Here is a 26,459-nt window from a genome sequence, read left to right as displayed (position 1 = left end):
GTTCCTTTTCCTCCGCAACGTCTCCAACATTTGTTACTATTAGTTTTAGATATTTTTGTCATTCTAACGTGTGTAAGGTGATATCTTAGTGTAGTTTTGATTTGCATTTCCCTGATGATCAGCGACGATGAGCATCTTTTCATGTGCCTATTGGCCATCCATGTATCTTCTTTGGAGAAATGTCTGTTCATGTCTCCAGCCCATTTTTTGATCGGGTTGTTTGATTTTTTGTTGTTGAGTTGTGAGAGTTCTTTATATATGATGGATATTAAGCCTTTGTCAGATATATGACTTGCAAATATTTTTTCCCAGTTAGTGGGTTGTTTTTTTGTTTCAATCCTGTTTTCATTTGCCTTGAAGAAGCTCTTTAGTCTGATGAAGTCGCATTTGTTTATTCTTTCTATTGTTTCCCTTCTCTGAGTAGGCATGGTGTCCGAAAAGATCCTTTTAATACTGATGTCAAAGAGTGCACTGCCTACGTTTTCTTCCAGAAGCCTTATGGTTTCAGGTCTCACCTTTAGGTCTTTGATCCATTTTGAGTTTATTTCTGTGAATGGTGAAAAAGAATGGTCAATTTTCATTCTTTTACATGTGGCTTTCCAGTTTTCCCAGCACCATTTGTTGAAGAGACTTTCTTTTCTCCATTGTAGGCCCTCAGCTCCTTTGTCGAAGATTAGCTGTCCATAGATGTGTGGTTTTATTTCTGGGCTTTCAATTCTGTTCCATTGATCTGTGCACCTGTTTTTGTACCAGTACCATGCTGTTTTGATTACTGTAGCTTTGTAGTATGTTCTGAAGTCAGGGATTGTGATGCCTCCTGTTTTGTTCTTTTTTCTCAGGATTTCTTTAGAAATTCGGGGTCTTTTGTTGCCCCATATGAATTTTAGGATTCTCTGTTCTAATTCTGTAAAGAATGTCATTGGGATTCTGATTGGGATGGCGTTGAATCTGTAGATTGCTTTAGGTAGAAAGGACATTTTAACTATGTTTATTCTTCCAATCCATATAATTGATTTTTGAGATTGATAATCCGTTCACTTTGATATATTTTTGGTCCTCAACTATTGTCAAACATTTGACTGTTTTAATCCCCGTTACTTACTTTGAAAGAGTAGGAAAGGGAAAATAAAGAAAATAACATTGAAATTAGTGGATTTTGGGGTTGTAGAGCATCTTAAGAAGAAAAGGTTTAATGGTCACGATAGTAGAAACACAATTAAGGATTTACATTTAGCTCATGATCTCAATTTTTCATATTCTTTGCATGAACCAAAGCATTTTACGCTAGGTCTGGCAAAAAATTTGGTTTTAAATATCTGAGTTTAACTTAATATTAATTTTATTTATGAATGATACCCCAGTTGCTCATCACCATTGATGTTTTGGAAGTGATTGTGTTCTCACCCTTACTATAAGGTAGTATTCCATATATCTGAGTTTATATAGAGTGAGAGGTTTTAAAAAATATCTATGTCTATAGCTAGAAGGATGGATGGCTAGGGTTTTTTGAATTGAGTTTAATGACTCACCTCAATAGGTGAATAATGTTCTACTTTGGGAGTTAAAGGGACGTCTAAGTTTCTCTCTTGAACATAGTGTGCCTTTCACTGGACTGTAAAGGTTTAAGGAAACTTGCACAGTTTTCTCACTTGACAAGAGGCAAAATGGAATGATGCTGTGAAAACTGTATGAAATGTGCTAATTTAAAATGGAATTTTTATGCAACTAGAAGGACCTACAACTAGAATATACAACTATGTACTGGAGAAGTTTGGGGAGAAGAAGGAAAAAAAAAAGATTGGCAACAGGTCTTAGCTCAGGGCCAATCTTTAAAAAAATAAATAAATAAAATAAAATGCAATTTTAAAGTGCATTTAATTTGAATGGGCCATGAGCTGTTGCCTTCCTGTTTGTATTTCTGTTAAATTCCTTAGAATGACTTCAGGTGTATCTCTTGGCTCTCCAAGCTGCTTTCTTTCTTGTGCTTCCTGTGGATTGTTAGAACCAGCCATTTCCTTCTCATTTCTGCTGCTGAAACCCCTGGTGGTTTTATATTTTACTGCCTTCTTTAGATTTTACAGATTACTATTTCAAGGCAGTTTTGATCTACACTTCTCTATCACTTACTCTCTTTTTCTTTAAGGCAGCATCCACATGCTGGGTTCTCATTCCTTTTAGTTATGTGTAAGTTGACTCTTAAAAAGAGGAAAGGTAGATAGAGAGGCAGACATGAGGCATGCAACGAGGGCTTGAGAAGCCAACCTGTCCACTGGAATACTCTGAAAGACTCCTGCACAGGGTTATTTCCTTTGCTGTTGAGCATGGAGACTGTTGCTGACAGAGCAGACTGGTTTTTAACCACAGCTATCACTGGTCCAGTCAACACACATGTATTTATGTTTGCCAGCTGCCTTTGTACTCAATTCCTCCCTTGACCCCGAGCCCCAGGCTGCTTCTGATCTGCTTTCTGTCACTCTTTTCTAGAATATAGTAAAGATAGAAGCATACATTATATAGTCTTTTTAGGTTTACTTCTTTCATTTAGTATAACATTTTTGAGATTCATCCATGTGGTGGTGTCTATCAGTATTTATTCCTTTTTATCACTAAGCAATGCTCCGTGGTAAAGCTATAGTATGATTTGTTTATCCATTCATCAGTTGATAGATATTTGAATTGTTTTCAGTTTGGGGCTACTATGAATAATCACTGCTATAAATAGTCACAAAGAAGTTTTGTGTGGACATATATTTTCATTTCTCTTTGGTAAATACTCAAGAGTTGACTAGCCAGGTCATATGGTTATGTTTAATTTAAAAGATAATGCCATACTGGTTTTCAAAGTGGCTGTGTTTGCATTACAATCAGCAGTGAATGACAGTTCCAGTTGTTCCACATTCTTGTACACTTGATGTTGTCAATCTTTTTACCGTTAGTCATTTTTGTGGTTGTGTAATACATCTTATTGTTGTTTTAATATACATTTCCCTGGTGACTGAGCATTTCTGATGTTGAACATCTCTTTATGTGCTTATTGGTTATTTGTGCATTTACTTTTGTGAAGTGTCTGTTAAAATATTTTGCCCATTTTTAATTGGGTTGTTTGTCTTCTTATTGATTGTAAGGAACCTGTACATATTCTGTATATAAACTTGTCAGATAATGTATTTTGGAAATATTTTCTCCTAATTTGTGGCTTGCTTTTTGTTTTCTTAATTATAATTAAGAGCAAAGTTTAAATTTTTTTTAAACCCCCCCAGTACACAGTTGTATATTCTTCATTGTGGATCCCTCTAGTTGTGGCGTGTGGGATGCCGCCTCAGCGTGGTTTGATGAGCAGTGCCATGTCCGCGCCCAGGATTCTAACCAACGAAACACTGGGCCGCCTGCAGCAGAGCGTGTGAACTTAACCACTCAGCCACGGGGCCAGCCCCAAAGTTTAATTTTTGTGAAGTCCATTTTATAATTTTTTTCTTATATAGATTGTGGTTTTTGTGCCCAGTTTGAGAAATCTCTGCCTAACCTAACTTCACAGATTTTCTCCTATGTTTTCTTCTTTAAGTTGAGTAGTTTTAGCTCTTGTGTTTAGTCATGTCCCTATCAAGTTAATTTTTGGGTATGGCGTAAGGTAAGAGTCAAGTTCACTTTTCCCATAGAGATATAGTTGTTCCAGCATCATTTGGTGAAAACATTGTCTTTTCCCCACTGAAATACCATGGTACCTTTGTTGAAACTCAATGAGCCATATAAGAATGGGTCTATTTTTGGACACTCTATTCTGTTTCATTGAACTGTATGTCTGTCCTTACACTGATACCACACTCTCTTGATTACTGTAGCTTTATAAGACTTGAAATTAGGTGGTGTAAGTCCTCCAACTGTATCCTTTTTCAAGACTCTTATGGCGTTAGGTCCTTTTCCATTTAAATTTTCAATTTAGTTTGTCAATCTGTTTGAAAAAGTGTGCTAGGATTTTAATTGCAGTTGACTGAATTTAAAAATTAAGTGGGGAAGAATTGCCATCTTAATAATATGGAATCTTCCAATTCATAAACATTGTATCTCTCTCCATATACTGAGATCTACTTTGAGTTTCTTATGTAAAGTTTTTAATTTTCAGTGTACAGATCATTCATTAAATTTTTTCCTAAGGATATTTTTATGCTATTGTAAACGGAATTGTTTTTAACTTTCCATTTCTAAGTCATTCTTGCTGGTTTGAAGAAATACATTAGATTTTTATACATTAACCTTGTATCCTGTGACCTGGCTAAATTTACTTGTTTTAGCAGCTCTTTTGTGGATTCTCTAGGGTTTTTTCTGCACCAAGTCATATTGTCTGCACAGACTGTTTTATTTCTTTCTTTCCAATCTATATGCCTTTAATTTCTTTTTTTTTGCCTTATCGCACTGGCTAGAATCTTTAGTACAATGATGAATAAAAGTGGATAAAAAAGGACATCCTGCCTAGTCTTAGGTAGAAAGCATTGAGCCTTTTGTGACTGAGTATAATATTAGCTGTATGGTTTTTCTAGATACTTTTAATCAAGTTGAGGAAGTTCCCTTTATTCCTACTTTGCTGAAAATTTCTTTTTTTTTAATCATGAATGAATGTTGAAATTTGTCAACTACTTTTTCTGCATCTATTGAAATCATAGGGTTTTTAAAAGCCGTTTAATCTATAAATCTCATTAATTACATTGATTTTTAGATATTAAACCAACCTTCTATTCTCGGGATAAATCCCATTTGGCCATGGTGTATTTTTTTTAAATATATTGTTGGATTCTATTTGCTAAAATTTTGCCAAGGATTTTGGCATCTGGATTCATGAGAGATTTGGCCTATCATTTTCCTTTTTTATGATGTCTGTATTGGTTTGGTATCAGAGTAATAGTGGCCTCATAAAATGAAATGAGAAATCATCCCTCCTCCTCTATTTTTCTGAAATAATTTGTGTCTGGTTGGTATTATTTCTTCTTTAAATATTTGATAGAATTCATCAGAGAAGCCATCTGGGGCCTGGAGTGTCTGAATGTGTGTGTGTATGTGTGTGTGAGAGAGATGCAATTATATATTCAAGTTATTTAATTGACATGAGGCTCTTCAATTTTTCTATTCTTTCTTCCATTTGTTTTTGCATTCATATGTCTTTCAAGAAATTTGTCCATTTTCATCTAAGTTGTCAAGTTTTTTGGCATAAAATTGTTCATAATATTTTTTATTATCCTTTTAATATCTGTTGGATCTGTAGTTGCATTTCCTCTTTTATTCCTGATATTGGTAATTTGTGTCTTCTCTCTTTTCAACCAGTCTAGCTAATCGTTTATCAGTTTTACTAATCTTGTCAGATAACTAGCTTTTCTTTTCATTATTTTCTCTGTTACTTTTGTATTTTTTATTTCATTGATTTGTATTCTTATCTTTATTATCTCCTTCCATTTACTTACTTTGGATTTAGTTTGCTCTTCTTTTTGTAATTTCTTAAAGTGGGAGCTTTGATCATTGATTTTATATCTTCTTTTCTAATGCAAGCATTTCAAGTTATAACCATCCCTGTAAGTACTGCTTTAGCTCTGCCCCACAAATTTTGAGATGTTTTATCTTTGTAACTGTTCATTTCAAAATATCTTGTAATTTCCCTCATGATCTCTTCTTTGACTCATAGATTATTTAGAAATGGATTGTTTAATTTCCAGATTATTTGGGACTTTCTTAGTTATCTTTATATTGTTAATTTCTAATTTAACTTCATTGTGGTCAGACATTGTAATTTGTGTGATTTCAGTCTTTAAAATTTTTTTTTTTTGAGGAAGATTAGCCCTGAGCTAACTGCTGCCAATCCTCTTCTTTTTTCTGAGGAAGGCTGGCCCTGAGCTAACATCCATGCCCATCTTCCTCTACTTTATATGTGGGACGCCTACCACAGCATGGCTTGCCAAGCGGTGCCATGTCCACACCCGAGATCTGAACCAGTAGACCCCGGGCCGCCAAAATGGAACGTGTGCACTTAACTGCTGTGCCACCGGGCTGGCTCCTCAGTCTTTAAAATTAATTGCCAGTTGTTTCAAGGCCTAACATGTGGGTCTTTCCACATATACTTGAAAAGAATATCTATTATGCTGTCGTCACAATGTCTTTTAAAAGTCCTGGTGGTTGATAGCGTTTTTCAGATCTTTTATGTCTTTACCATTTTTTATATTATTATTATTATTATTTATTTAGAGGTTGGCAAACTACAGTTTGTGGGCTTAATGTCTCTCGCTGCCTATTTTTATAAATAAAATTTTATTGGAACACAGCTATATGCATTTTTTCCATATTGTCTCTGGCTGCTTTTGTGTTGTTAAAGCAGAGCTGACTAGTTGTCGCAGAGACTGTATAGCTCGGAAAGGCTACAGTATTTGCTCTCTCATCCTGAATAGAGAAGGTTTGCTGATCCTCCATCAGGTTGTTCTAGCAACTGCTAAGAGGGAGGGTTAAAATCTTCACTTACGATAGTTGGAATTGTCTGTTTCTCCCTTTGATTCTGTCTATTTTTGTTTTTTGTATTTTGGTGCTGTGTTTTCAGGCACATACACATTTATAGTTGTTATGTCCTCCTGATAAACTGACCCTTTCATCATGGTAAAATATCCCTTTTTATCTCTGGCGATACTTTTTGTCATGAAGTCTCTTGTATTTGATATTAATGCTGCTTGCCATTTCAGCTTTTTTATGCTTATTACTTGTATTATGTTTCTTTTCAATCAATTTACTTGAAGTTATTTATTTATTTCTGAAAGTTGGTTAAAGGAATGGATGGGGTATAGAGAAAAGTGAAAAGTGTCTTACAGAAATGGAGACTTGAGAGGTTGCCTGGAAACTGAGGAAACTAAAGATCAGCAATTTGATCAGGGTTATATGCATCCAGTTCATCAACGCCTGAGTTGCATCAGGAAATCAGGTCTCCTGATTGTTGCAGTCCAGGCATGGATGAAAATAGTATGTATAACTTTGATCATATTATTGACTCTTGATTTCCTCATCTCTAAAATGGTAATAAGAATACTTTTGTATTTATCTCATACCTAATTAATGTATATGGATAGTTCTGCATATGACAAAGCACCATTAAAGAATCATTTTAAAGAGTGGAGGGACGGTATGGTGTAAATGGGAGCAAAAAGCAGCTTTCCATCCATAGATTTTTTTGGATGTGAAGGGTGTCATTTAAATTTTTTATTTCTTTCTGTGACTATCTTACTGTCACTGTGAAAACCTTCTTTAGGGAAGTTTGGCTCTGGTTAGCATTCAGGGCTCTAGGGTTTATCCATTTAATGAAGCCTTTGAAGGAATGATGACTAATCTCTTATTTGTTCCTAGGAGGGAAATTGAGGCCAATGTTTTTGCACCTCTTTGGTTCTTAATGAGAAATTCAGTTTCCTTTGGCATAATTTTTTATTTTGGCTTTAATTCTCCTCCCATTATTACAAAGAAAAAAACCCACACAAGTGGTTCCTGCCAAGGTCTCCTTTTTTCAAAGTGGAGTGATTACTCTTACAGGCTTGTTGGAGTAGTGAAACCTTGTTTGGAAATCATCTTTATGCCTTCCCAATAGCACTTTATTCTGAGGCCTCTGGAGAGACTTGAGGTCCAGAAGTGGGTGTGGAGCATCTGATGGATGAGCACAGAGATCCACACTGTGGAGCAACTGGGTGCCTATTCGAAAACTGACTAGATAAAGGAAGAATTTAGCAGAGTAACTTTTCAGTCACTAAATGTAGTTCAATTTCATTTTGTTTTATTGGCATAGAAATAGAGCTGTTCAAGGGAGGAATCAAAACTTGAGGAAGCTCATGTTTTGCCAGCAGGAAAAACAGATGCAAGCTCTTTTTGACTCACTGTAGAAAGCTCTTGTGTGTGTGTATGTGTTGCAGATAAACAGATTATTTTCCACCACCTTTTCACCACTTTAAAGACAATCTATACTACTACTCCCTACTCCTGCCTATTTCAGTGTTCATCAATGTTATGATTTTGTGTTTTCCTCTTTGGCCAAATTGGGATAACAGATGAATTAGGTATCATGATGGCTGTGTCTTGGTTGGAGGAAAGAAGTTACATCAGAAATTTATTAAACTAACAAGGATTGATGCTTGCATATTTGCTCAGTTGCATCCTGGATTAAGCACATGCAACAGGTAAAGAATACACTATCTAGATATAATTCTTATTTCAAAAAGAAAATCTCCAGTGCACATAAAGGAAGTATAACCAGTGTCATACTGGAAGGCAGGAACAGATGCCTAGCTGGCAGTCAAATGTCCCGACAGGGGGCCAAGTAGCTGTGCCCTGGGCTAGCTATGGCTGACTGGGACCTTGAAAACCATGGTCAGGCCTGCTAGGACAGCTCTGGAGGCCCTGACATCCCTGGGGAGGTGGGCAGACTGGTAGACACCAACATGCTACCACTCCTTCTGGCCTAAGAACAAGGAAATAAGTAAAACATACAGTTGAAAATTACAGGACCAGTTGCTAGCAGAGTAATCTATGAGTAAAACAAGGTTAGTTTTTTCAGTTTTTGCACCAGATCTTTCCAATTTATCTGTATTTGTCTTTTGTTAAAAATACAAATTAAAAAAATGTGTATCAATAAAAGATGTGGCCAAGAAATTGCGAACGCCATAATTCTTTGTTTAGTCTCGAAAGACAAAGTAGATTTGTATCTGAAATTATGGACATTAAATAAACTCGATGTGTATAAGGGCACTAATGTTTGCAGATGTCTGCATTTGTTAAGGGCAGGGGTAAGGGAAACAGGAAGTGCTGGGGCTTGTATTTTTTTCTGGAAGAAATAGGCATTCCAAATCTGTCCTATAGAGCCTTTTTTTCCCCCTTTAGATATATTCATAACAGTGTTTCTGAGAGGTATTCAGTCCTGGTTGAGAGCTAGAGATGTGTTTATGCTGTGGGTTGTTAAATATATCTACAGCCTTTTCAGAGAGTTCAGTGGAGGATCTATGTTAGTTATTTATTAGTCTACTTCAACAGCTGTGGCTGGAATTAAAGAAAATAATCTATCCAGTATGATTTGTAGGAACTTTATAAATCGCTTCAGATTATAATGAGAAGTAGGAAAGGTAATTTGAAGGAAACTCCACACATGTTGTTAGTTACAGGGTGTCAGGAGAAAGATCTGGTGTGAAATACACAGATAATTGCTATCTGCTGATAGCAGTTTTTAAGATGGAAGACTCTTGGTGTCTCAACAGCATTTTTTTTCTCTACTCTTACATCTGGAGTTGCCAGGAGGCTTGCCCACTCTGGTCTTGTGAAGTCTGTGGATACTTCCACATAAGGACTGTGCAGAACCAGTGCCTGGCCCCTTTTCTGTGAGTGCTGCCAGCTGTCTGTGAGTGTAGTGGAAAATTTGCGTGTTTAGACGCACAGAGGCCTTCCTGTTCCACTTTCCATGATGGAGTTTCCATGTGGTCAACATGGCCTCATCAGAAGGTAAGTAGCTGAGGCCTCTCTCTCACCTCCAAAACCAACCTGAGGGGCCGGCCTGGTGGCGCAGCGGTTAAGTGTGCACGTTCTGCTTTGGTGGCCCAGGGTCCACCAGTTCAGATCCTGGGTGCGGACATGGCACCGCTTGGCACGCCATGCTGTGGTAGGCGTCCCACGTAGAAAGTAGAGGAAGATGGTCCAGGATGTTAGCTCAGGGCCAGGCTTCCTCAGCAAAAAGAGGAGGACTGGCGGTAGTTAGCTCAGGGCTAATCTTCCTCAAAAAAAAAAAAAAAAAAGCAAACAAAAAAAACAAAACCAACCTGACCCAACAAGGCGTTCCCCCGAGAGTGTAAATTGGGACTGCCATTTTGGAAGGTTTTGGGGGAAATGTAACAAAATGTAAAATATGCACACTGCTCTACTCAGCAGATTAGACCAGTGCACAAAGATAAATATTCAAGGATGCTCATTGTAACAATTAAAAATGGTTTGCTTTAAATTGTTCCTTATAATAGTGAGAACTTGGATTCATACTAACCAATGCCAACCATGGGGACTTGGTTTAAGAAATTATAGAAAGAGATTCACCACAGATTGTTGGGTGAAAAAAAAAAAAACAGTGAGAGCCCTTGATCTGTTATGTGGAAGTGTGTATGCACACTTGAGTGTGTGTGTGTATAGAGATATAAGGAAGAATAACCACCAAAACATTGACAGTGGTTTTCTCAGGAGGTGGGATACCTGGGTTCTCTTTTGAGATGTGAGTTTGTTGAGACTAGAACTGGTTTTTCTCACTGAACGTACATTGTTCAGCAGTGGGCATATTTCTAGTGAATGCTGAATATTGCTAGCAGTTGAGATGCCTTGGGTCACTATCCCATAGTCACAGTGTTTGGAAATGCTCTCTAAATCGGTAAAGTGTAAATTACCTTGGGTCCTTGTCTGATGGGAGAAGTTTAGCACAGTGAATATAATATATGAAAAGAATAATTTAGAACTGAAATTCTACTTCTAACAGTAGTAAGGCTGTATTCATGCAACTGATACTGTATAGTTTACATTGGGGATTCAGTTCGTGGTTTAAAAAATTGTGTCAATTTGGAATATGAGTCAGTGTATTTTGTGGAGAAGTTATTTAATATCCAGTTTTGGACTAGGCCTTGCTGACTCAGTAAGTATTTGGCTATTGCATAATCCTGAAGCACGCAATCAACATCTGGCATCATCTTCCTTCCTGCCTCATGTCTGATCACTTTCTGTGCAGAATTTCCCAGGACCACTAGCCCTTTTACGTCTGCACGTCTGTGCTCACACTGTTTCCTCTACCCTGGTGCATCTTTTCTACCCGAATCAGATCAATATCCCCTCCTTGATGAAGCCATCCCTGAGCCTCCAGGCAGAACCTACTGGTTTCTCCTCACATCTCTACACAGGTTTCTATGATGATCCTGTGCACACTGTGTCACCCTTCTTGTTTAGATGTCAGTCTCCCTTCCTCTTCTGTCAGCTCCTCGAGGGACGGTAGGCTTGCTGTCCTCTTCATCGCTGCCCTCAGGAATAGTGAGAGAGGGAGGGAGGGAGGTGCTGTTCCAGAAACACGAAACTCCTCTCTGTTCTCCTTTTTATGGTGCCTTTTCTTGTGAGTTCTTGGTGTTTTTAAAGAAATTCTCTCCCTGGAGTTTGCTTCCCTGCCACTGAAGCTATTTCAAGCATGGATCTGCTTGTTCTCCATGTTTACGAGAAGGAAGGGCCTCTCGTGTGTCCAATCTCCAAGGGTTGGAAGGTGCTTCCCCTTTGCCTATATCCCCTCTGAGTCCTTCCTGATGTTTCTCTTTTGCATCACTTTGTTGCCCTCTTGCCCATGTGTTAAGGGAGAATCACTTTTCTGGATAAATAAGGTCTACAGTTGCTGCCTTTTACTAGTGATTACCTGGTGCAATTGGGCAGCGAACAGAGCAGCCTGCCCCCATATGGAGGCACCCCTGCTGTGTTAGCCAGGATGCTCATGGAAAGGCAATTTAGGGATTGCCCATTTATGTTTCTTAAAGATTTATTGATATGGTTCTTCCAATGTAATCCTGCCAATTAAATCCCTCTTCTCCCTTGAAAGCTGTTGAACCTGGGTAAGAAGTGCACAGACAAGCAGTCAGCTTTGTGTATCCTTGTGCCTTCTTGGGACAAGCATGGTGTTTAAGTTGGGCTGGAGCTGAAGGTCTTAAGTGCCTGCTTCTAAAATTATCTCCATCCTATCTCTGCAGTCTTCTCCTGCCAGAACACTCCTGGCAGCTGTGAGCCTTCTGGGTGTTGAGCCATCTGAATTTTGAGACCATCTGACTCTGACCTTTATCGTTTTGTCCATTGTGCTCCCGTGGAATGTATGTAACAGTGCTTTTGTTTACTGAATGGTGTGCTAGTGGGGAACAAGGGCCATGGACGTGTGTAATTTAAGGGTCTAAAAGGTCTGAGAACCCTGAAGGAGGGTCAGTAAACTGAATTGAAGAACAAGACCTTATTCAACTCGAGAAAATTTGTACTGTTGCATTATTGTTAAAATTAGCACTTCATCTCTCAGTAAGAATTTATAAGTTATCTTTGCACATTGACCGTCTTGGTCAGTCTTACATTAGGTCTTAGAGCTAGATTGGTGAAGTCACCTGTTGTTTGGTGAGCGAGAGGCAGTCTGTGGGGTGAGCCAGACCCTAGTTCAAATCTAAACTCTGCCCTTTATCTGCTTTATGCCCTTGCAGAAATCAGTTAATCTTTCTGATTTCACAGTTTCTTCAATAAGGACCTAACAACTACCTCAAACAGGGGGCTGCTGGAAGGGTTAATTAAGGAAATGTAGATGATGGGAACCAGCACAGGCACTGGCATGGAGTAGGACACCGGAACAAAGCCCATGCCAAAGGTGCACAACACACATGTGTACACATGCACACAGTGTGAGTCACCCATGGAACTGAGCCTACCATTTGCAAACTCGTGACACTGATGTCTAAATTACTGGGCCTGCTAGGGAACCATGCTGCTTTTCAAAAATAACATTCAGAAAGAGGATTGGGAAACTTTAGTGAAAATGTGATTATTACCCTAGGAACTGATCTGCCCCAGGGCTGTTTTCCTGGAGTGTTATTTCCCAATCAGGGTGCTGCAGTAGGCCAGGGACATTTTTAGGGTGCCATGGAGTCACAACTGTTGATTTTGTTAATAGGGTAAACAAACTTTCTTGGACACCATAAATAGCAGAAGCTGTGCTTTCCTTCCCTCCTAAGGGAATACCTCCTAAGCAGGGAAGGTATTTGAAGCTGGAAGAAATTGAGCCCTGAGCTTAGTACAGTTACAAACCCTAAAAGAAAACTATGTACAAAGATGTGTTTTTAGGAGATAAGAAAATTGTGAAATCAGCCCAGCAGTAGGCCCAGAGATTGGTTTACCTTGAGTAGCTTCTGGAAATAATTGTTGATGGTGGCAGCCTGCATTGTGGACTGTGAAAGTAGAGTTTGTGTGTAGTTACAAGGAACCTACTGGAAACACATTGTTTTCCCTTACGTAGGGTAAAAGAAAGGAGAGCAGTCAGAGTTTTTAGGTAGACCTAACCAGGGACTTATTGACATTTAAACTAAAGACTGAACACACCAGCAAATTTTCAGCAGACAGAGAGAAGCCACCTTTATAATAGTGATGTTCCATGGGTCAGAGAAGTTTAGTTCAAGTTTCAGATGCTACCTAGGGGTCAACTCCCTGAAACACTTCAGAATGTTAGAAATAATGGTGGGTGATACTTTGTGTGTTTCTTCTTTACATGTTTCTCTGTATTTTCCAAATTTTCTGTAATGAGCAGGTATTACTTTTGTAATTGATGGTATTATTAGATGAAGCATAAATCCAACTTTCTGAGAATATAAATATCCATTGAAGGAAGTCAACCCTGAAGTTTTAATGGTCAGACAATTCAGGCTGATCCATTTGGGGTTCCTTGGAAGGTCTTTAGCCAAGAGAAGAAGGCAGAGTTATCATCCTCCTCTTGATGATCCCGACTAACTGCCTAGGCAACTTGAATCTCATGGACACTAGATGGATTATAAGGGAAGGTGGTTCCACGACTTGGATAGACTGTGTGTTTCTGACCTTGCTCCCCAAGACTCATTGCCTCTTTACCACACTTTTGAGCTACCCACTAGCATGCATATTCACATCAAATGCCTAGAACTCAAGAACTCTAGTCTATAAATATGGAAGGGAAGAAGACTCTTCGGGGGCTTTGCTCTGTGATATACAAATTGTATGTAAATGAATCCTTTGGAAGAATCAAAATTCAGGCTGAATCCTTAGGTGAAGTTGGGAAAATACAAATTTGGTTAAATGTTAACTTTCTCAGATTAGGACCTATTCAGTGACCTTCCATATCCCAGTGCCCAAAGAATTGTCCTGTATAATCTTGTTTTATCTCTGTTGGGATTCGTTAATGGCTTTCTCTTTTATGGAGTAATGTCGTTAGTACTAGTAGAAGTAACTTTGCTTGCTCTTTTATGTGACTTTCCTGTAGCAGTCCATCATGAGTAGTGGTATTTGTCAGCTGCAAATGAGTCATGGGGGTGGGGAGGCAGTAAAACTAGAGGGGCAGGAAAGAGATGGGAGATGTTATGGAGCAAAGAAAGCTAAAGTATTACACCAGGGCGCTTAGTGAGTGCCTGCTGTGTTCAGGTCATGGTGGGGTTGAGTCATTAAGACGTGATGCCTATGAACATTTCTTAAAAGACAGGGGAAGCCAATCGAACAAGACTGGGATTATGAAGAATCCAATAGGTGAGAGAGTCCATTGGCTTCATTTGGGGAGTCATAGTGCTGGAGTTAGTTTAAACCCAAAGCTGAGATGGAATTATTTAGTAGTTGTATGGGAAGAAGGGATTTTGGAGCAGTCACAATAACTGTGGGATCACAAGCCCATTGCTTCCCCTTTCTGGACCTCTGTTCCCCTACCTGTGAAATGAGAGCATTTGCATCGTTACTGGGAGGCCTTTTAGGATTAGGGCTTATGGGTTACCCTCTGCCATTCTATTGGGAGCTCAGCTCAGCGTGAGTTTTTGAAAGCTAACAGCAGTTGAGGCAGAGAAATAGGTTTACGTGCACAGATAGAGAGGTGGGTGCAGTCGATGTTTGTAACTTAGCAGGTGGAAAGCTATGGCTGAGAGAAAGGAAGTAAGCAAGGAAAGCTCTACAGAGGAATATTACAAACTTACTCTCCTGCCATTTCATTACCATGTGCTACTTGAGAATGATTTAGCAGTGGAATAGCTCAACAGTAAATGGCTGAACATGGTGATTTTTTTTTTTAATACCACAGACTCTGCCGCAGTTTGATGTAATTGAATAATGTTGGTGGGTTTACTCAGCATCCTGGAGTAAAAGTGATAAACTTTGTCACACCTGAAGAGGGCATTCACTCACTGTCGTTTCTAGGTCAGTGTGGTAGGCACTTAATATGAACTAATTAGGCCTGAGGCTGTCGAGGGGCACCCCATCCCCACCACACTGCTCACCCGGCTTAGCGAAGGCACAGATATAGGGTGCTATTCCTGCTTGCCGGTGGGTCATCCCAGGGGTTATGAAGCAGCAGAAAAGCTAGCTTCTCTGGTCAGGTTGTGAACTCGCTGCATGGAGTGAACTGACTTAGAGGGACAGTATTACTACCTTCCCCTTGATGGAGGCATCCCCTTGTCTTGAATTTATGCCACTTAAAAAGATAATATTTGAAATTCTGCTTGGTGAGGTAAGACTGTGCAGCTGTTGCAGTTTTCTTTTTTTGCCATCTTGGAATTTATTAATGCTAGAAAAGATTGCAACAGGCCCAAATGTTGGCATTTATAGTTCTCATGCCTGTGAAAATAATGTGTCTCCCTTTGTTAATCTCCTTTCTCTTACTGACTATATTTCAGTTAAATTGTCTTTTGAGGTAAAAAGGAAGGCAATAAGTAGCATTTCATTATTTACTTGAGTAGCATCCATTCAGAGCGCATGATTCTTTTCTTTTTCTTTCTTTCTTTTTTTTTTTTTGGTGAGGAAGATTGGCCCTGAGCTAACATCTGTTGCTAATCTTCCTCTTTTTGCTTAAGGAAGATTGTCGCTGAAAATCAAAACTACGATGAGGTATCACCTTACAGTGATCAGGATGGCTATAATAACCAAGACAACAAACAACAAATGCTGGAGAGGATGTGGAGAAAAGGGAACCCTCATACACTGCTGGTGCAGCCACTATGGAAAACAGTATGGTGATTTCTCCAAAAATTAAAAATAGAAATATCATATGACTCAGCTATCCCACTACTTGGTATTTATCCAAAGAACTTGAAATCAATGATCTAAAGAGATTTATGTACCCCTATGTTCATTGCAGCATTATTCACAATAGCAAAGATGTGGAAGCAACCCAAGTGCCTATCTATGGATGAATAGCTAGAGAAGATGTGGTGTGTGTGTGTATATATATATATATACACACACACACAAGGGAATATGACTCAATCATAAAAAAGGATAAAACAGTCCCATTTGCAACAACATGGATGGACCTTGAGGATATGATGTTAAGCAAAATAAGCCAGAGAAAGACAAACACTGCATGGTTTCACTCATATGTGGAAGATAACAAATACATGGATAAAGAGAACAGATTAGTGGTTACCAGAGGGGAAGGGGATTGGGGGGTGGGCAAAAGGGATAAAGGGGCACATATGTATGGTGATAGATAAAAATTAGACTACTGGGGGTGAGCACAATGAGTGTATTTAGGAAATGATAATACTGTACACCCGAAATCACACAATGTTATAAATCATTATAATCCCAATAAATTACTTGAAGAAAAGAAAAAAGATTGTCACTGAGCTAACATCTATGTCAGTCTTCCTCTGTTTTGTGTGTTGGATGCTGCCATAGCTTGACTTGATGAAGGATCCAAATCTGCAAACCCCGAGCCGATGAAGTGGAGCATGCAAACTTAACCACTACACCACCAGGCTGGCCCCAGCACATGATTCTTTATACCTTAAAGTTGAGATGACAGATTCTGGGCTTCTTTGAAAGCTAGAACTATTTGGAAAATTAGCTTCCTGCACAAACTACTTGAGAGTAAGAACAATGTCTTAAATTTGTTGAAAAATCCATCAGTGTCTAACAATGTGGGTCTGATGTGGACTCGGTGAGTTGAGGAGTTGAAAGAAAGATTTCTTAGACTCTCAAGGTCTGGCAGTAGTGTGCTTTTATTCAGAGAATAGTATGGAATAGCACAGGGACGAGACCCATGGGCAGTAAAGAGGTGCTGGCATGGGGACAGGACCCATGGGCAGTAAGAGCTGCCAACATGAGTTGAGGGTAGGGCTAAATTTAAGGCATAGGTATGTGAGTTATCTCTTTACAAGACAAAGGAAAGGGGCCGGCCCGGTGGCGTAGCAGTTAAGTGCGCATGTTCTGCTTCAGTGGCCCGGGATTCGCCTGTTCGGATCCCGGGTGTGAACATGGCACTGCTTGGCAAGCCATGCTGTGGCCGGCGTCCCACATATAAAGTAGAGGAAGATGGGCACGGATGTTAGCTCAGGGCCAGACTTCCTCAGCAAATAGTGGAGTGTTGGCAGCAGATGTTAGCTCAAGGCTAATCTTCCTCAAAAATAAATAAATAAATAAAATTTTTTTTAAAAAGAGACAAAGGAAAGAATATGTAAAAAAAGTCCTTAAAATGTTATCCGTGCAGCTGGGGTCTGGTTATTGGGTGGGCCTATAACTTTAGATAAGAATCAGATTGGATTAAGTAAATGGCTGAAGCCACCACCTTAAATATCATCTTCAGCTAAAGACAAAGGAGGATGTTGTCGGTGGTGGGGGGGTCAGTTACATGAGGTTGCCAGACAAGTACAGCAAACAAGAGCAAGATTATTATGGAGACTTAAGTCCTTGCCTTCCCCATTAAGAGTTTCTAGAGATAAGGTCATCCCCTGCTTCCTCCTGGTGCAGACAGAGAGATACCCCCACAGATGGAGACTTCCTTCACAAATGCAAATGTCTCTCATCAAAGGGCAAGCAAATTCTACCCTTCAGAGTTTCCCTCCTATCTTCAGTCTTTAAAAGTAACCAGCCCAAAATAATCCTCATCAGGTCCACTTTATTAGGTACTTAATAAATACTAGATGACATGATATAATAAATACTGATTGCTTCCATTTTACCATCTCAAGGTAGGGCTCTCTGAATTATTTCCTGAATCCTAAAGCAACTTCTTGAATTTCCAGCTCCCTGAAAGCAAGTAGCTGCTTAGTTGAGTTTCACTTTCATCATAAATTGGTGCTGGTATGCACCTTACAAAGACATAGTTACATTTGAGAGGGGGGATGCCTGGTTGGGATGGCACTATGATTTTAGAAAAGCTGTATGAGGGGACTGGCCCGGTGGCACAGCAGTTACGTGCCCACGTTCTGCTTCTCGGCAGCCCCCGGGTTCACTGGTTTGGATCCCAGGTGCTGACATGGCAGTGCTTGGCAAAAAGCCATGCTGTGGTAGGCATCCCACGTATAAAGTAGAGGAAGATGGGCATAAATGTTAGCTCGGAGCCAATCTTCCTCAGCAAAAAGAGGAGGATTGGCAGTGGTTAGCTTAGGACTAATCTTCCTCAAAAAAAAAAAAAAGAAAGAAAAGAAAAGCTGTATGAAAATAAGAAATATTTGCATCTAGGCACAGAGGGAGGTACCATGCAAGCATCTAATTTGCTAAGCTCCCTGCTGGCATTTTTTAGCACCCTGTTAATTTTATTAAACATTCATAATATGAAGTTTGAGTTTTGTTTAGGCTAAAACCATAATGAAAACAGCTACCTTCATTTCTCAGAAACAGTGAAAGTCACATGGTTAAGGAATCAACACCAGCCAGGGAAGATAGTACAGATCGTAGGCTGAGGTATACCTTCTAGAAGATGCTGGGGTATGTCTGGTCAGAGAGCTTAAGGGCGAGGAGTTTTTGTGTGTAAGATTTAAAAAGACCAAATGGTTCTGTTAAGTTTATATTATTCACAGAGGCATTTAAATTGAAGAACAAATATGTAATTATGTTTTACATATCTAAAGAAAGGGAACTGAATTTGAGTATTTGTGCTATAAGAGTGAAACATAAAAAGGCTGTGTCCACTGAAAGAAGAGGACTTAAGAGTTTTGGTAGAAGACTGGAGGGGAGAAATTTAGTAAGAATAGAGAAACAGTTAAAATTAGCCCTGGACCATGTTGTGTTCCAGACAAATTGTGCCCTAGGGCAGATGGGACTGTCTTGTTTTAGTCTGTGGAATTTAACAGCTTCCAGCTTTTGAAGTTCTTGCTTTCTTAGTTTTTCTGGTGAACCCAGCAGCAGAGTGGTCAAGAAGGTTCAAATTCAGGCACTGCCACTTTAGAAGCCAGGGGAATGTGGGCAAGTTTCTTAATTATCCTGAGCTGCGTTTATTCTATAAAATGGAGATGACATTACCTGCCTCATGGATCATTCTGAACTACTACCATAATCCAGCCAGCATATTTTCACTTAGTAAACCTTTTCTTTTTGGAATGTTGACTGGGTCCACAAAGAGAAATCAGGCACAGTTGCTGTCTTCAATGAACTTATTATCGACTTAACTTTAGACTGGAAAACACATTGCTATAAATTAGAACATGAGAAGTACCACAAAAAAGGTTCCAATAAAATACTGTCATACAGTTATGCACCACATAACAACGTTTTGCTCAATGAAGAACAACATGTGTGACAGTGGTCCCATAAGATTAGTACCATACAGCCTAGGTGTGTAGTAGGCTACTCCATCTCGGTTTGTGTAAGTGCTGTAGAAGAGGAAGAAATTTTCCTCTACCCTCTAGGTTCCTCTGGCTGGTCTAAGAACTAAATTGACATGAGACAGATTAACAGGAGAAAAACAAACGAGTTTAACAACACATATATATGGGAGAAACCCAGGAAAACCAAGTAACTCACCAAAATGGCCAGAGCCCTCACCTTCAATATCATCCTCTGCTAAAGACAAAAAAAGATGTTGGGGATGGAAAGTCAGGGACTTCAAAGGAAAAACGGCAATTTACAGGTAGATGAAAAGGAGCAAAGGTTTGGAAACAAGTGTTTGGCCACCCAGAAGGACACAGAGGGGAGCCCAGCAAACAGGCTTTTCTAGATTCCTCCCTATCTACCACTTAGTTCACGTTATGCTGAGCAGATAGCTTACTTCCTGAGATAAGTTTTGTTTTTTTTTGGAAGATTAGCCCTGAGCTAACATTTGCTGCCAATCCTCCTCTTTTTGCTGAGAAAGACTGGCCCTGAGCTAACATCTGTGCCCATCTTCCTCTACTTTATATGTGGGATGCCTACCACAGCATGGCTTGCCAAGCAGTGCCATGTCTGCACCCAGGATCTGAACTGGCAAACCCCGGGCCGCCGAAGCAGAACATGCAAACTTAACCACTGCGCCACCGGGCTGGCCCCTGAGATAGGTTTTTTAAATCTGAATTTTTTTAAGCAGTTAAGGATAAGGTAAGAGGAAAAAACTTTGAGTCTTTTTTTTCTTAAAAATAACCAGCCTAAATTAATCCGCATGTTAAAGAAACTTATTTTGGGGTGGCAAATTTTGTTGCCCTTCAGTACACTCTATCATGTTCACCCAACAACAAAATTGCCTAACGATGCGTTTCTCAGAACCTGTCTCTGTCTTTAAGCAACGCATGACTGTAGTCTTGTAGAGAGAATAAGAGATGGTTTCTTGCAGAGTATAAAAAATACAGAGCCCTGGGGCCAGCCCCGTGGCCAAGTGGTTAAGTTCGCGTGCTCTGCTTCGGTGGCCTAGGGTTCTGATGGTTGGGATCCTGGCCACGGACCTAGCACTGCTCCTCAAGCCATGCTGAGGTAGCATCCCACATGCCACAACTAGAAGGACCTACAACTAGAATATACAACTCTGTACTGGGGGCTTTGGGGAGAAGAAAAAGAAGGAAAAAATGTTTGACAATAGATGTTAACTCAGGGCCAGTCTTAAAAAAAAATACAGAGCCCTGAGCAGAAATTCACTTCAAATGTAATAGGAAAATGGCTTCATTCACAGAATTGTTTAATTTCTGTAATAGAATAAAGGGAAAGCTAACATAAGAAAAAATCTGCATTTGATTGGTGTTATGCAAATTGTGATGGATAAAAACAAAATTCTGGAACCCATAATGGATCTGTGGAGAGATTTAATATTGGTAGCTCCAAAGAGCTTGGAATAAATCAAAGCTCACAGATATAGAAAGTGACTGGGTTCAATTGTGTTATGAAAGTGTGTTTTGGTAATAAGAAAGGAAGTGTTCCTGATAACAGCAATAGGGAAGGTACTGGACATGATGGATGGGACTGGCTATGTTGAGGTGGTTGTAAAGATTTGAGTACTGCTAAGCAGTGTTTTGTAATATGCTTAAATAACCACACAAGGACTCACATCACCATTGGGCTAAGAAAAATCAGAATACCAGGAGCTGACCACAGTCTAGGTGCAAGCCTAAGAATATTGAGTTGGTCCAGCTGACAACCCCCCAGTCGCTGCCCAGATCTATGAGTGTTCTAGAGTCCTGTGAAGAGAAGGAACCTGACTGACACTGAAAGTGCTGTCCAGAGCCTGACCCTTGACCCTTGTCTCAGCATGAGTCTCTTCCTCAGTCTCCAGCCAGTGCTGATTTCCAATTTGGCATGTCCCATTCTTTACCTCAGTTGAACCCCCTCTGATGTACACAGATGCTGCCACCCTGGGCTGGGACCCTCTGGCCGCACTACCCCCGAGCCATACCCTCTGTGCAGCAGTGTATGGTGTGGACGCTAGTTCTTCTCCATCCATGCTCAGGAACTTGACCTCTGGATCACGAAGTAGCAGAACACTAAGCACTTCTCATCTTCCAGGTGCCTTGCCAGCGATTTTCTGTATTTTTCTGAATGCCGCCACAACCACCACCACCATCACCGCCACTTCCTGAAACTCTTGGCAGGACCCAGTTTTCAACTTCACCTCCATTGGTCATGAACAAAGCAGGATCTTTCATCCCCTTGTAAGCAGCAGTGGGGCCTTTCTGATGGAGTAACAGTGAGTGTCCCGCCCAGTCCTGGGACAGCTGTGCTGACCTTCCCTTCAGGGTCACTGTGTAAAGACACATTGATTAAGTGCTCCTGTTGGGTTTCCTTCTGCAGAGAATCTATTTTGTACTTCATCTATGTACAGACTCATTTGGGTCCTGCTCCTGGACCAGAATCGCATATTGATGCATTGGGAAGAGAGTCCTGCAAGGTGGCTGAAACCTCACCTGTCACAGAGCATATGTGATAGAGCTGAGAGCAAGGAAGTGACCCTTGCTTGGGTGACCTCAAGCGCTGCTGTTTGCAGGGAGAGTGAGAGTGGTAGAAGAAAGACAGGGGTAGATTAAAAGTAGCTGCAACTCTGTGAAATTGGGGGAAATGATGTTACATGAGTGGGCAGGAAAGCATCATGGAGCACACGAGAGGTGACAATAGAGGTCCCCCAGCCAAGGGGAAAATCAGGGAGAATGGGAAAGAAATCACTTGCAGAGACAGAATGAGAAAATCCAGACCTCCAATGCATTTGGGCTTGTGAAGTGGACAGATAAACAAAGTGAGGCACAGAGAGGTGAACTGAGTGTCCCAGTCCTGCAGCATCCAGTGATGAGCCAGGGCAAGAACCTGCATCTCTGCAGTTGTCCATCAGCCCTTTTCCATGACATTTCTGCTTCTTCCTTGCTGGGGAAGTGCAGATGGATAGCTGCTGAAGACATGGAATCCCAGAGCTGTTGGAAGGCATGTTGGAAGCACTTTTTTAGATGAATTTGGAGGGATCATACATTATCTCGAGAGCTTGGTTTCTGCATCTTTGAAAATATCTTCAGGATTCCTTGAGCCCCTGGTTCCTTTAGCCTCTGACAAGTCATGATGCTACCCTACCCTCGCCATGTTTCCTTCCCTCTGCCCCTCTCTGTTCTTTGCACAGTTTGGTTGGACTTTTGGTTGGCAGGCAGGTGCCCATCTTTCTCCCACCACTTCCTAATGATTGGGGACTGATTGTTGCCGTGGCTTCTAAGGGACTTTTGCTTTCTACTCTTCCTTCCCTGTTGTATCTCAATTTTAGAAGATGTTGCTCTTCTAGAAGGTACAAGGTTGATGACAGAACCTTAAATCAGCCAGTTTCACTCTTCATTGGCTACCCTATGAGAATGTGCATGTAGTTTATTTTCTGAGTTTCAGTTTGGGATTGTTTATGTATTTTCTTTACCTGGCTTTATTTGTCTCTTTTTAAGAAAAATTGAGAGTATGCTTGGCAAAAAAAGACCTAGAGTTAGGTTGAAACTAACCATAATTATTTTATTTGATTCATTTACTTTCTTTATTATGTTGATTAGTTAAGACTTCACCCATCCTTGATATATTCTTAAGGAAGGATTTGAAAAATGATAATAGGTTAGTATTTTGTTATTACATATTTTTAGTAAGTGTGTTTTAGTTGAGTCTAAATATATACAGACCTGGAACAGTGTTGAAATTGTTTATGAGTGGGAAATAGATGGAAGTAAATAAAAAAGACACATAGTTGATGATTTGTTCACTATCACTTAGCAACATCAATATTTTTGTCTACAAATAAAGGTCTCTTCTTTGGTGCATGTTGAAAATATTTGTACACTTACGTGTTTGTGACCTTGTGTACACATTATCTAAGTCACAAGGGTCATTTTGGTTGTTGCTGGGTTTACAGTACTTAATTTGGGTGTCTAGACACTGGTTATAGTGACAGAAGAGTGTCTGAAGATGTGAGGCGAGATTTTAAAGAACAGCACTCTTAAAATATGTCTGTGAACTGCCTCTTAACACAAATAAATTAAATTACAGAGTTAGCAAAATCCTAAATTAAAAGGACTTGTTTCTTCTAAAATAATTATTTGCATGATCTGAACATCGGTTTTTCCTCTTCAGAAGTTGAAACATTGTGTTCCCTGAGCCATGCCAAGAACAGGGGGTGATTCCCATGAATAGCCATGGAACTTAATTAATCTTTAGTTTTCTTATACCTTTATTATCTACATCTTGACAGCTCAGACACATTGGCTAATCTCCATTTCTACTGCTGATAATAGTGTCTGCGCTTCGTATAAAAATACTAGCCTTGGCTCACCACCAGTATCTTGTACTATGTGTTTTGAGTGTGTTTCCCCCTTTGGTGTTAATATAGGAGGCAGTCCTGACTGGTCTCATATGGGTGTGGTCTGTGACCTGGGAGCAAGTCAAGTTAGCTGGACTATTCCTTTTTGTAAGTGTAACTGATATTTGTTCACTGAAGTTGCCATTTGCACAGCGAATTACTGAGTAAGTCTCACCATCCAGTGCTCTCTCTGTCTAGGTGTTTCTGCTTAGCTCGTTTTTCACTCTTTGTATGTTTTATCTCTTCTAATTATGCTAGTCACATAGCTGGAATTTAATCCCATTTATCCCATTTGTTGTCTGTCTTGTGCTTGAATAGATAATATAATTATCTTGTTTTTCTCTACTTCCCTGATGCCTGACACACAGTAGGTATTCTGTACATAAGTGGTTATTGAATCAATAGATCGATGAATGATTCATAAGCAGTGCAAGCATTACAAACATTTTGTATTCCAGCTATTTGCTCAGTGTCAGTTGTTTGAATTAAAAATATAATTCCCATATAAAAATATTACAAATTATGGCCAAAATCCAACATTAGCCCATAGTAGTGTATATAACTGAGAATATAACAGTTTAGTTGTTTTTATGTGTTTTTCTAAGTCAAGGAGTCCACATATGTTAAATGAAATAGTTGTATATTTTGGTAGTACTATTTCAAGCATTTAATTTAAAATGCGGCTATAGACAGGACCTTTTCTGTTAATATATCACCTTTATATGGTTACATACATAAGCTGGAAAGGGGAATGTGTAGATACCAAATCTGCACATGACTGTCTAGACACCGGAGACTCAGCTCTACTTAATTTTTTGATACAATGAACTATTGCCCTTTAATGTTATTATTTCCTTTGGGGAAAACTGACGTTCAGGAACATTATAACAGAATTTAAGTTTTAGTACCTTGGCCTAAAAATACTATTTTAGTGAGTAACTTCTACTTGTGCATATTTTCAAAAGGTAATCAGTAATTTATGTAAATATTCCATCCACAAGGGGGGGGCATAATTCCCCACCCCTTAGAGCTGTGCATAATGACTGCCTTACAAATCTGTAATATGAAAATTGGCATAAAAGAGTAACTTTATAGTAGAGAGATCTGACAAGCACTACCACAGCCAGGTGATGGTGAACATCAGCAGTGATGGCATGTGAATAGCATGAACTCTTGACATGAAGTGACAAAAATGATGCTTTGCCTTTGTGTTCTTCCTCCCCAAAACCTATAACTTTAATCTAATCATGAGGGGGAGAATATCAAACAGCTCCCAGTCAAGAGGAATTCTACAAAATACCTGACCAATATTCCTCAAAACTGTCCAGATCATCAAAACAAGCAAAGTCTGAGAAACTGTCACAGCCGGGAGGGGCCTGAAGAGTCATGATGACTGAATGTAATGTGGTGTCCTGGATGGGATCTTGGAACAGAAAAAGGATACGAGGTAAAAAAATAATAATAATAATAAGGAAATATAAACAAACTATGGACACAGTTAATTTTTCTTTTGATCATGACCTATAAGAGAAAAGAATGACATATAGTAGAATCATGTTACTTGAATGCTACCCTTCTGAATTAGTTTGGGATACAAAATTTTAAGTACAATTTCAATAAGACAGCAATAAAATTAGCCACAGCTTGGCTTCTCCCTCCTTCTCCTCATCTCTTTCTGTTTTTTAGAAATTATTCACCTGGATTACTTCTGATGAAACGTCTTGATGTTCTCTTATCTGTGGAATGCAATATTAGATAAATTGTTGATTTTCAGATTACTGTTTTTATTTGAAATGAGCCAGAAGACAGCAAACTAAAAGTATCTAAATTTTGTTACGTAGCTCTATAAGGTATATAGCGGTTGTTACTTTAGAATACAAAGAAATGTAGATCAGGTTGGTGTTTGGGTTGAAATAATTGCATGGTCTGTCCTAACAAGTAAACCGGGTGTGCCTCAAAGAAACTCACTGTAATTAGACAAAGACACAGAATTACAAATTGAAAGAAGTTTCTAGAATATATAATTGAATTATTTTATAGATAGAGTAAAGTTGAGGCTTAGATTATTACTTAGAGCTTATTCACGAGTTGTATTCTTTTCTAAGAAGGTAGGTAAGTAGTTTTTTGTGTGTGAATTATTCTCTTCCATTCTGTTTCAATAGCTTTGTCAGTGTCTTCCTTGCGACTTCATTACTATAGAAAGAATACAAGTCTATGTTAAGCATTAGATTTATTATGCCAGAATGAGGGAAATGATAGTTTTGGAATTCATTCCTGCCCTATATAGTCAGTTATGGAGATACATAATTTGCATACTCATAAATTGGATAAATAAAACCCATCTTCTTTAGCGTTAGTGTATGTTGTTTTCTAGAATTCATCATGTCTGGAAACTTGATTTGAATGTGAGTTATTTATTGTCACTTTGAATTTCTGAGACTATTGATTATTGTTTCCAAGCGATCAGGAAACATTTTTAGTGAGCCAGCTTATCTTCTTGTGATAGGTCTTGCCATTTCTACATGTTATTAGGAGGCCACAGGGCTTCACTGGAATAGATGAGTTTGAGTTGACAGAAATTAGTTATGAATTCTGCTTTCAAGAACTTTACAATCCAATGAAGACATGTGATTATCTACAATATGTATATCTCTTTAATCATGTGAAATACATAGGTGAGGGTTAAAATGGACACATTGGGAGAGTAAGGCATGGCTGCTTG

At 39.3% G+C, this 26,459-nt stretch overlaps 1 protein-coding gene across 47 annotated transcripts in view; it reads left to right on the top strand.

Moving 5' to 3' along the window:
* The window catches only part of LDLRAD4 (low density lipoprotein receptor class A domain containing 4), a 429,284-nt gene that overhangs the window by 318,770 nt on the left and 84,055 nt on the right, over positions 1-26,459 (top strand). Inside the window, exon 1 of one of the 47 annotated variants that reach the window (XM_070220633.1) lies at positions 25,066-25,184. The exons of the other annotated variants lie outside the window; for them this stretch is intronic. Within the exon in view, the coding sequence (XP_070076734.1) occupies positions 25,124-25,184 (61 nt within the window). The 5' untranslated portion in view covers positions 25,066-25,123. Of the gene's footprint in view, positions 1-25,065; positions 25,185-26,459 lie in introns of those variants that run through there. 47 annotated transcript variants of the gene reach the window in all.

This window comes from Equus caballus, chromosome 8 (genome assembly GCF_041296265.1).
Source record: "Equus caballus isolate H_3958 breed thoroughbred chromosome 8, TB-T2T, whole genome shotgun sequence".
Taxonomy (NCBI): Eukaryota; Metazoa; Chordata; class Mammalia; order Perissodactyla; family Equidae; genus Equus; species Equus caballus.
The sequence above is the reverse complement of the archived record's forward strand: the minus strand, read 5'-3'. Positions and strand labels throughout refer to the sequence as shown.